This window comes from Cyprinus carpio, chromosome B21 (genome assembly GCF_018340385.1).
Source record: "Cyprinus carpio isolate SPL01 chromosome B21, ASM1834038v1, whole genome shotgun sequence".
NCBI lineage: Eukaryota > Metazoa > Chordata > Actinopteri > Cypriniformes > Cyprinidae > Cyprinus > Cyprinus carpio.
Window position 1 is genome coordinate 15,634,783 of NC_056617.1, and position 12,027 is coordinate 15,646,809.

At 35.8% G+C, this 12,027-nt stretch overlaps 2 protein-coding genes across 2 annotated transcripts in view; both read left to right on the plus strand.

Moving 5' to 3' along the window:
* LOC109073002 (clathrin interactor 1-like) overlaps window positions 1-6,574 on the plus strand; it is a 29,677-nt gene extending 23,103 nt beyond the window's left edge. The window contains exons 9-12 of the mRNA XM_019089190.2: window positions 966-1,043; window positions 3,039-3,301; window positions 4,379-4,553; window positions 4,708-6,574. Coding sequence (XP_018944735.1) covers window positions 966-1,043; window positions 3,039-3,301; window positions 4,379-4,553; window positions 4,708-5,057 — 866 coding nt within the window. The 3' untranslated portion in view covers window positions 5,058-6,574. The remainder of the gene's footprint in view (window positions 1-965; window positions 1,044-3,038; window positions 3,302-4,378; window positions 4,554-4,707) is intronic.
* Window positions 6,575-8,835: 2,261 nt separating this feature from the next.
* Window positions 8,836-11,301, plus strand: LOC109073003 (transcription factor SOX-30-like). The gene is made up of 5 exons (XM_019089193.2): window positions 8,836-9,454; window positions 9,745-9,981; window positions 10,058-10,231; window positions 10,719-10,845; window positions 10,989-11,301. The coding sequence occupies exons 1-5, from the start codon at window positions 8,941-8,943 to the stop codon at window positions 11,104-11,106; spliced, it is 1,170 nt and encodes a 389-aa protein (XP_018944738.1). The 5' UTR covers window positions 8,836-8,940; the 3' UTR covers window positions 11,107-11,301.
* The last annotated feature ends 726 nt before the right edge of the window (window positions 11,302-12,027 follow it).

Sequence of the window (12,027 nt, forward strand, 5' to 3'; positions counted from 1 at the left end):
AGCAGCTGCATTATCCACATTTCAACGAGAACTAGCTAAGCATCACTGTTACTATTGGTTATACTTAGGGATAGGGTTTGAACACCACTCACACACCAGTTCGAACCCCCACACCTCCTGTATGGACACCATGGCTCAATGTGGTTGGAGCATATAACGCTTGCTACTTGGTTATTGTTCATTTTTGAGCCCAATTTCCTCCATGCAGGGACTCGGACAGAAACTTTTTCCTGAAAGTTGATGTAGCTTTTAAAGCCATACTCATGGAAGTTCTTTAGAGACATCTAAGTGCCCCAGATGGGTGTGAGTTGTGTGAGGGAGAGAAAGAACGAATAGGAGATGGGTGCACAGATGCTGCTGTCCCTCCGTATCCTGTCAGCAGCCCAACAGCTGTGCTGTGTCCGCTAGCATCAGTCAGGAGGTCAAGAGCTGTGGCAGCCAGGTTCTGACAGCATAATTGTGTGTATGTGGATGGACACGTGTGTTTGTCTGTGCATCTGAATTTTAGTCACACATCCAGATCAGTTGGTCCTACTCTGTTGTCGTCACAGTAGAAAAAAAAAGTGTTTATAATTTTGGATATAAAACAGAGATTTTTTTTATACATATATATATCTCAAATAAATGCTGTTCTTTTGAACTTTATATTCATCAAAGAATCCTGAAAAGGGAAGGAAAAAGGAAGGATTGAGCAGCATATCTGAATGATTTCCGAAGGATCATGTGACATTATTGTCACATTTCAGTATTGATGCTGAAAATTCAGCTTTGCATCACAGGAATAAATTACATTTTAAATGTATTAAAATAAAAACAGAATCTTAATATCTCACAATATTGCTCTTTGTATCTTTATCTTTTTTTCCAAAATAAATGTAGTTTCAGTGAGCATAAGAGACTTCTCTGAGAGACCTGATTTTTGAACTTGTATTGTAAGTGTTATATGTCTCATCTAAATGTTTTGGGGGGAAACTCAGATCTGATTGGTGACTTTGCCGACTTCTCCTCACCTGCTGCCTCTGTCAGTCTCCCATCAGCTGCTGGTATGTGTGAACCAACTGCACAGTGCACACCTGCACATGGGCCAAAACATGTTTTTACTTCATCTGACAATATCTTGCAAACTGTAAATGTCTCACTCTGCATTTTTCATGGTAAAGCATTACCATAAGTACATGTAATATCACCTGTCAGTGAAGCAGTGTCCTAATTCAAGGGTTTTAAACTTGTGTGAGGCATACCTTCAGTTCTCTCGATATCAGGAAAAAAATGTTTTGAGAAACAAAGTTCTAGAGTAATACTACTACTACTACTAATAAAAACTCTGATGGTAAATTTTTCATTTCAAGTAAAAGTTGTTTTCATATTTAAATATGAAGTTCTGTGTGTCTGTGTGAATTAATGAAAAAAAAAAAAGTCAAAAACTGAATTTGGGAAAATGAAATTTGGGAAAAATTTAAATTGATTTAATTAGGCTCTAATTATTTTTTGTTAAACTTGTAATAAATTGATGTTAAATTGTGTAAGTTTCATTGTGGTTATGCATGCTTTTTGAATACTAAAATGTAATTTAAATAAAAATTAAACAGAAAAAAAAACAAACAAAAAAATTTTTGGAATTAAAAAATAAGACCCCTCACAATTTCATATGGCCCTTCAGAAGTGCTGCAGTTATTAAGCTTTTCTTTAGTTGATGTTTGTGTCCCATTGATATGATTATTTATTCGCCAATTGTTTTCTCAATTTGTGGTGTGGAGAATAATTTTAGACATAGCATCTGTAGAGTTTGTCCTAACTGAGCATTTAGAAAGTTATTACAGCTTATTCCACTTTACAGAGAGAAGTGGGCGTGCTTGTATTGACTTTTCCCATCATCCTCTTCCCTCCCTGGGCCTCGGCTCAATGTAGAGCAAGTTGCACTTTGCAGGTGGGCAGGAGGATGACAATTCTGTTGGCTTGTCTGAAATATGATTGGAGTAGCAACACACGACACAGTGAAATATTGATGAGTGACTGAGGGGTCCAGATGGAGCTGCTACCTGCTGAGTGTTATGAGCACAGACACACGTCAGCTCCCATCATCCATGCCCCATCTCCCCTGACAGAGACGCACTCCTTAAGAGCAGTGTGTGTGTGTACAAGTCCTCAAGAACAGCCACACAACAGTGAACCAATAACCTTGTCAGTAGGAGAATTAACACAAATCAATAATAAACGTGTATGTAAGCATAAATACAGAGTTCAAATAGGAGTTAATGAGGGGAACAACTGGAAAAGATGATTCAGCTAAAGGTTTCCCCAGTCAAAGCTTGGAAATATATAAAAGTCATGTGATGTGACCAATATGCATAAACATACAGGAGAAAAAAATGAAGGTCCGCAGGGATCCCTCTCTATGATATCAAATTTAACATTTTGTTAGTTCAGGTTGTAAAATTGAGACTTTACATCTTGCAGTTCTTGACTTTTTTTTCTCAGAATTTTCATAAAATCGAAATTTCGAGTTATCAAGTCAGAAATGCTAGATATAAACTCACAATTCTGATTTTTTTTTTGTAATTGTGAGTTTATATTTTGCAATTGACCATTTTAATCACAATTCTGATTATTTATTTTGTGAATTGTGAGATATACTCAATTGCGAGTTAAAAAAAATACTATTTTCCTAAAATTGCATAATTCTCACTTTATAACATGCAATTGCAACTTTATATCATGCAATTAAATACGAGTTTGTATAATGCAATTCTGAGAAAAGAAAGTCAGAATTGCAAAATATAAGCTCAATTACAAGAAAAATGTCAAAATTGTTAGATAGAAAGTCACCGTGATCTTTTTTATTTTTTATTCGGTGGCAGAAATGAGCTTCCATAGAGAACGGCATTTATTTGAAAAATGGGATTGTCACTTTTGACCAATTTAAATTATTTAAATTAAATTTGACCAAAAAATCTCACTGACCCAAATATTTGAACGGTGGTACCAATGTGTGTCTTTTTTTGTTTATTTAATGGTTCTAATTTATATCATCTCCTCAGGTTCGCTGTCTACTGGTAACGGTGAGTTTGGTGACTGGAACGCCTTCTCCACCAGTCCTCCTGCTGTCCCTGCTCCGTCTGTCATCCCAGATCTCTTCAGTGATGTGCCCGCTCCAGCCGCCCCCTTGCCCACATCCACCCAACCGCCTTCCGCTGACCTCTTTGACCTGATGTCCCCCAACAACAGCAGCCTCAGCGCATCCCAAAGCATGACCTTCAATGTGTGCCCGCAGAACGCAACCATGCCTCTGTCCAGATCACAGGTAGACTTCGGTTCGGTTCGTCATAACAAGTATACATTTTAACCTCAAAGTAGGTGTGATTTGCACTATTGTCAACAAAAAAGAAATGACTTTTTGGACCATGTAATGTTCAATCACAATGATGCAGCTGTACCTTCCTGAGAAATGGCAGAGTTCTGGCTGATGAAGGATGCAGGACTCCAAGCGTTTAGGTCACACACACCTCAAAGTTTCAGGAGTGATATCTCCATTCAAATTTAGAACAGCAGTGTTGTATGTTTTGAAAGGGTGCTTCGAAGAGTGCGTTCATGAAGTGTTGCCATGTTCGTTTGTTTTAAGCATCTTTGGATTTGTTGTTTGGGCTTGGCTCATAAAACAATACACAATTAATAAAATAGGCAGGTTGCACTATTTTGGAGTTTTCCAAGACATTTTGGCTTTTGAATTTAAGTTTATTATGGTCTTGTTCTTATTTTCTTTTTTCTAGCAAGAACTGGCAACACTGATTTAAGACGTTCCTTGTTTTTCCCCCTATATCCTCATGCTAAAATATATTGTAAATCCACATTTTTAAGCTGACATTTCAGCATTTTTCTCTAAGGGGGAAGAATGCCCCTGTGCACCCTTAGAGATCAACTCTGAGACCTATTTTACCCCCAATGACTTTGCATTCCTGCCTCAAGAATATATGAATGCATTTTTCCTCACAGCCGATGCATATGTTGAATAACTTGGTATGGTGATAAGTGGGAAAATGACTGTGCAAATTGAAGTAGTGTACTCAAATATATTCCCATGGTTGGCAGGTCAGGAACAGAATATAACACGGTGAATCAGTTTGGAGTTCATATATGGGTTAAATTAAATGGATGCATGTTGTTAATCCAGCTTTGTCCTATTATGAGTGGTATTATAAGGCAATCAACTTTGTTTTATGAAAAGTATGAGTCGCCTAAAATATTAAAAGTATTCTATTATTGCAAATCATCATATTCAGTTATAATAATAATTGTAATTTGAAATTATTATGAGTTTAATAGAGTATATTTTGTTGTAATTGTAAGATATAATTTACCGTAATTTCCTCTTCCTTGTCAGACAATAGGTGGCCCGTTATTGCCCCAGCAGATGGGACTGCAAAAGTCAGGTGGGAAGTTATCAATGCCTGCCACCTGGTCAGACCCAAGCGTGAACATCAGCCTGGATTTCCTGTCTGCAGGCCTGAACCCTCCCAAACCCACACAGCCCACACTCAACACCATGATGCAGCAAGGTTAGAAATCCCAAACAAACTCTTTTTTCATGATTCAGATCAGATTGTCTTGCCGTGAGTTGATAAAAGTTTGTTCTTTGAGGTAATTAACAGTCATAAGCAATTGCATGTATTATTTAATTAATGTTTTAATTATTATATATTTCTCATTTAGGTGTCCAGCCACCATTGAACATGGTCGCCCAGAATTTCGCCGGAATGACACTGAATGCCCAGCCCTCGGCGGCCGCTCCCAGACCAGGAGTGAACCCAATGATGACCGGGGGGACCATGGCCATGGGAATGCCTCCTACTATGGCGACGGGCACCATGGGAATGGGCTCTGTGAGTATCGGAGGAATGCCTATCAATCAAGGACTCGTGGGCTTGAATATGATGCCCGCTGGAATAGGCCTGCAAGGTGCCCTGGGCATGCCCAGCATGGGGACTGGCCAGGGCATGAACCCCGCCATGCTGCAACCTAAACAAGATGCCTTTGCAAACTTTGGCAACTTTGGGAAATGAAGGCTGAATCACTCCAAGAGGGTTAACGGTCCAAATACACCTTCTCAATAGAAGGAGCTGCATCCAGTAAAATGGACAAAACTGACAAAACTAGCCTGTGTCATGATTCTTCAATCATTTGTCCTTATTCATTAACAAATACAGAGAAAAACGCACACAAGAATTTGCTTTCTTTCATGTGGGGTTGATAATCGAAGGGTGGATTTTTTTTGTAAATGGTGCAAAGCATATTATATACTTTTAAAGGAAAAAAGATGACTGTGTGAAGTTTGGTACATTTTTCCCTCACAACAGAAACATTAGACACACTTTATTTTTTCCATCATGGCCCTGTTCACTTTTCAAATACAACTGATTTCAGAAATTACCTCATAATTTACATTATTCATGCTGTGATTAAAAGGCCGCAAAGGGTTGATTTGTAAATATCTTGGTGTGCAAAAAATAAATTATTTTACTCACTTCTCAGACGGTATAAGATGAAACAGTTTACCACAGGTCCTTAATATTTACTCATGTTTTTGTTTTCGGTTTGAATTGTTACAATTTGTCAGATATAGAGTCACTCCTTATATTTCATTATCACTCCAGCACCTGTTATTTAGATGAATATGATCAACTTTTAAATTTTTTTTTTTTTTTTAAACAGACTATATCTGTAGATATAGTTTGAGTACTTTTGTGTAGCAAGCTACCTGACCGTAATTTGAAGTGTGCCTGCCTGTGAAATGGCCACCTTTTAAATGATACAAATGTGTGTGAAGGTTATTAACCATACTTGATGAATCCAAAACTGTCTTAGAGAGGATGTGTTACACGAAAGGCAAAATCCATTACATTCTTGAATGATACGGATGGGGATAGTGCTACATTTCTAGGGGTCTCTTCCCTTGAATTTGTCATCTGAAGCCGGACAAATCAGTGCTTTGGCAGTAGCAGGAGTAGTGTTACACATGTCTAGTAACTACTTGAATTGGTATTTATAATGCCTCATAATAACAGTCATATCCATTATATCCTTTTCTTGCATGTGTCGATTTTACAGTTTCAAGCATTGTTGCGGGTCAGTGTTAAATTTCTGAAATGTCTGTCACAGGATTATATGATGGCTATGGAATCAATGAAGGCATTGTGAACCCCCAAGTTTACTTGTCACTTTTTTCTTTCTTTTAACATTTGGTTTTGTCCATTTTCTCATATGCTGCTTTACAAGGGGCCCTCCATCAGGCACTGAGGCATTATGTTCAAAATGACCAAATCTTTATTTTATTACTGTTTAGATTTATTCCATAGTGGTTTAGTTTCTTATTTGAATACTTAACATTATACAGAGAGATCCTGTGCATAAATACATTGTCCTAGACATGAGTGAATCGAGTTAACACTTCATAGTTTATGCAAATGTAAAGAGAAACATGAAATCGAGCGCCTCTTTCATTATAGTTTCTTTTCAGATTTCAGTTTTTGATTTTATTGTACTGAGAAACCTTGTTTGACATTAAACAATTTCATCAAAAGCGGTCTTTGTGACTTGAATGGTGTCTAGACTTTTAGCGTTCTCATTGGTGAATTGTTGCTAAAAGTATGTTTCTTGGTTCTGTCTTAAAACTTAAAATCAAGATGCAAAGATGGATAATACCTTTCATTTTTTAAGAATTAGTTGTGCTACAATTCAAAGAGGTGATTTCAATAGTGCTTCTATTTGAAGATTATTATATATTATTATATAAGTATTATGACAACTTATCTGAAATATCTTGGCATCTCAATAATCTACTAGATCCAGTTTTGAGGAGGAGTTGTGCAATAATGGAAATGGGCTGCATCCATTGATGTCCTGTCCTGTGGCTCCCTCTAGTGTCGACACCTGGGAGAGTCACTTAAAGGGATAGTTCACCCAAAAATGAATATTCTGTCATCATTTACTCAACCTCATGTCATTCCAAACCTGTATGAGTTGCTTTCTCATGTTGAATATAAAAGAAGATATTTTGAAGATTGCTGGTAATCAAACAGTTGGTGGTTGCCATTGACTTCCATAGCAGGAAAAAAATACTATGGAAGTCAATGGGAACCACCAACTGTTTGATTACCAGCAATCTTCAAAATATCTTCTATGTTCAACATAAGAAAGCAACTTATACAGGTTTTGAACGATATGAGGGTGAGTTAATGATGAGTGAACTATCCCTTTAAGCCTATGAAGTCTATTGTATCTTGTTTTTTTATGATCTCTAAATTATCAATGTACAAAAATGGGAGAAAAAACTGTTGTATACAATCATTACATGCCTTCTGTCCTTTGATTGATAGTTCTTACTTTTTAATAATTTTGAAAATGTCTATCTTCAGGTTGTGGTACACATGTCTCTCTGCTGTAAAATCTTTACAGATTTTAGTAGATTCTAATATTTTAAGAGATTTTTAGTATACTTAAGAATAATATTTTAAGATCAGAGATTTCAAGAGTAATATTTCAAGATTCGACATTTATTTAATGAAGCAACTTAAATTTACTTGATTATCCATTTTTTTTCTGAAAAATCATGGTAAAACATATCAAAAATGATAAATATGATCAGGCTTTTGAGGAACATTTATTTGTACATCTTTCAGTCATCACTGTATTTTATTGCATTACATGTTTTTCCTCCCACAGTTAAATTTTTATCTCATGACAGTTATTGGGAGATATAGAGTGACAACTCATATGTATATGCATTTTATGTAAGCAGTCTATTATACTGTTATAAATACTGTTATAAAATCAGTAATACAAAGTTATCAAATTATTTTCTGATTATTATTTCAAATATCAGGCTTTAGAAAGAGCGCAAATTTTGGAGGGGACAAACCTGACTTGACCTTAAATGTAAGGCTGATAAAATGTTATATATTCTAATTTAGATTTTACTGATACTGTATATTATTATGTTTATATTTATTCTAATTTGAAAGGCTTTGGTAACATATATGTGAAAAAACATTCAGAGGGAGTGAGATCAAGTTATTTAAATTGCTGAAGTGAAGTTGTGTTTCAAACTGTTTACCAGTTAAAGCCAGAAAAATCAACAACATTTAAAAAATAATAATAATAATCTACACCTTGACAAAATGTAGTATTTGATCACGTATAAATATATCCAAGTGCAAAACCTAATAAAAGGATGTAATTATGCCTGACAACACTTTTCTCAGCAAAACCTGTTTCTTTGTGAATAGGACTAAACATTTACATTACATTTGATTTGATTTATTTTATTCACATATTCACATAATCTGCCTCTGTTCTTTTGATTTAAAATGCATTTGCTCTTTTTCAAACTTAAACACTTTTTTTTTCATTAACTTTTTAACACCATGCCAGCATAGCGGCTATTTCCATGTTGATCTCTGAATAAATTAATAACTTTTTATTTACTTTTTAACTTGTATGAATTAATTTTCAAAAATAATACAACATCCCTAATATTTTTAATTGTTATTTTATATAGAGATGTTCAGGTTTATTAGGACATTTCAATCGCAAATAGTGTCTCAATTTACCTGAATCACTTAGAGGTGAATATTTACAAAGCGTTACGAAAATACACTGAAAAATATATTATGCACGTTTGCACCACTAGCTATTTAATTGAAATCAAAACTTTCTAATTATGTATCAAGTGAAATAGAGAGTTTTAAAGTAAATATGCAGATTTTTTTTTTTATGAATGCACATTTTAATAAAAGTATTCTATGTCCATGTTTTCTGTACTTGTGTGGTCACGTGCTTTTCGTCATGTTGTTTGTTTTTGTTTTCTTAAAGGACGCTCGAGCTTGCGGTGTAGTTTTTTAACATTCCACGACCATTACTGCTGAGTTACGACATACTGACAAGCGAATGGATAAACACCCCAAACTGAGAGCTAAGAAGAGGTTCAGAAACGTTGAAAAGGGCTCAACAACTGATGAACCGGTACCAAAATGTGCCAAAACGGAAGAAAAATTAATTTTGAAGAAACCCGGTCCTCCTGCTGTCAAAGCTCAACGAGTCAGTGAACCAACTGAAGTTAACAGCCTAACAACTCACAGACAATATCATCCACAAGATGAAGGTTTTAACTCGATCAACAGCCCATTAACAGGAGATCTTGGGATTAAACAGGACAGCGCCGAATGGGATACATTTCCACTTTATCCCTCAGGTCAAACTTCAATGGTGCTAACCGCTGATAAAGCAATTCCTCAGTTTTTCTCATTTAAAGACATGCCGCAGTCATTTAACTGCAATTTGTCCAGTGAGGCGCCAATCAGCGAGACTTATTTTCCGATAGTAACCCATCAGCCAATCAGCGAGGCTTCTGTGCAGATCAACACCCGAGGTCTGAGCTTCACTCAGCCGCCTTCTGGAACAGGTAGGTTGAAGTAGGCTTTATGTTAATGAGTAGAACTTTAAAAAAACGCTTCTACTTTACATTTCAAAAGTATTTGAAATATTCATTTTAAAGCATAACTATTAAGATAAATAGTATATTTGCATATTATTAAAATGTTCAAGTTTCATTAGAACAAAATACTGAAGATAGCTTCAGAGCAAAAAGTAAAATGAATGATTCTGTGACAATTCTATTTCTTCCGAAGAAATTTTTTAACTATATAAATATTTATATACATGAAGACCTTGTTTCGTTGTCTCTGTGCGCAGAAAGTGAGGTGGCAAGATCTCAGAACAAAACAGTTTCTATCAAAAGGCCCATGAATGCCTTCTTCTTATGGTCAAAGATCCACCGGCCTGCCTTGTCTAAGGCCAACCCTAACGCCAGCAACTGCGACATCAGTGTTCAGCTGGGGTTAGAATGGCACAAACTGTCTGAAGAGCAGAAGAAGCCATACTACGAAGAAGCCCGCAGAATCATGGCTCAACACATGGAGAAGTACCCAGGTAAGCTATGGAGAAAGATTCGAAGACATTAAAGAGCACATATTTTTTATTAAATGTCTTATTCTCATCAACACAGATTGGGTCTATAAGCCGTGCAGAGAGAAAAAGAAGCATTCCGTGTCCAGAAGGCCACCGGTCGTCCCTGCGACCCAAATCTCCACACCCTTCATTCTGACATGGGCACAGAGACCCAACCCTTACCCAGAGCCCCTAACATCAGCGAGAGGGCAGAGCAGTCTAAATTCTCCAGGTTCTGCTACTTATTTATATAGCTTATGCCTTGAATATTTCAGGTTCATTACAAATTAATCTCAGTCGACCACATTTGTTGCGTAACGTTGATTACCACAAAAACAACTGAATCATTCTGCATTTCCTTTTAAGAATGCAAAGAATGAGGTTAGGCGAGACGCTTAAGCCCGAAGTATGCTTTGGTTTTTATGTGCACAGTAGAGTACAGTAAATGTCATCAGCAGCAGTGAATACACACTGTATACACATAAAAACAGAAGTATTTTTTATTTATTTATTTTTTTGTTGATAATCAATTGCAGCAAGATTAGATTTTAGAGTTTTATACTGCATTTTGACAACACAAGTAATGATGTAATTCCATTCACCGTACAGCATTTTTATTATGATAAAAAAGTAATTTAGTTAGCTCGTAGGTTTACTACGAGCCCCCCCATGAAGCCAAATTACTTCTCATGCTAAAAACATCACAATGCATTTGTCAGCCAACATTAACCAGGCCATGGAGATGCAACAAGGTTTTATCAACACAGATCAGTGTCCTCTCTCTGCTCCTCGATGTATCTTCTCTGCAGACCTCCACATGACTGGACAGCAGTTCTACCCAGCAGAGTAAGCTCTGAAAACCTCTTCCTAGTATTGCACTGGGTTTGTAATGTGATCACAAATAAACAAATTAACATTTTATAGTAGAAAAGATTTGTAATGCTGCACTTTTCATAGGCTGGAAACAAAATGATCTTTTTCCCCCACAGATCCATTCCATGTTCAAGCTCTTCTAGCCATCTCATTGACTTCATGAGCCACTATGAAGATCTGAGGCAAGAGGCGCCTGTCCAAAATTGTGAATATTGCCTCCATTATGGAGACTAGATGGACAGTCTTTAGTTCTGGACTTCTGGGTTCCTGTTTGTTCCTTTGCAGGACTGCACTAGAGTGTGGTACCATTGTGATATATCTTACTAATTGATTTCTCGGTTCTTATAATAACCACAAAAGTTTTTGAGGTTGTATTACAAAATAAAAGTTTCAAATTTCCTGCCTTAAAAGAGTGTCTGCATGAACCATTTTTTAAATGGCTATAGCCAGTTATTTCAGAAAAAAAGCATAAAAAATCATATTGATTTTGAAAATGGCTGTGACTTTTTAGAACTGTATTAATCCTTTATCACATTGTGACTTTTAATCTCATAATATTAAAATATGCATTATAAAAATATGAATTGCTACCTGTGGAAAACTATTATGGTAATCAAAATAAACACAAGCCATTTTTATATATGTATAATTTATGGTGTACAAATAATTTAAAATATTAAAAATGCAACCAGCTGTTGCATTATTTCCTCCATGGCCAACAATTTTGGACCGAATGAGGTTTAATATGAAGTTCATTTAAGGAGACAGCAGTGTCAGTGAGTGAACTGCTTGAGATGAAATGTCAGATGTGTGTGGAGAAGAAAAAAAAAGCAAGTTAGTACTACTTTTGAACAATATTTGTATTTGTGTGTTATTTCCAATCAAACTGAAATATTTAATTGTGTGCATTTATAAAATCCCTCAGAGGACATATCAAAACGTGTAAAATGTAATTTACATTACAAAACGTTATCATATTATCTGTGATCACTGTTGGGCATTGTTTAGCTACAAAAATAAACTAGTGATGTGCACAAAAGTAGATTTCTGCGGGGCCAAAACTGTTGCTTCTAATTGAGTGTGTGATTATTATTGATTAAAATATCTAATAATTTAAATAGCATGATCTTTTAATTAAAGATTTTAATGATCCAG

Bases quoted from the DNA above. Each gene is read 5' to 3' on its own strand.
- LOC109073003 (XM_019089193.2), top strand. From the start codon at position 8,941: ATGGATAAACACCCCAAACTGAGAGCTAAGAAGAGGTTCAGAAACGTT. The intron at 9,455-9,744 runs GTAGGTTGAAGT...CTCTGTGCGCAG, and splicing joins TCAGCCGCCTTCTGGAACAG to AAAGTGAGGTGGCAAGATCT. The intron at 10,846-10,988 runs GTAAGCTCTGAA...TTTCCCCCACAG, and splicing joins CAGCAGTTCTACCCAGCAGA to ATCCATTCCATGTTCAAGCT.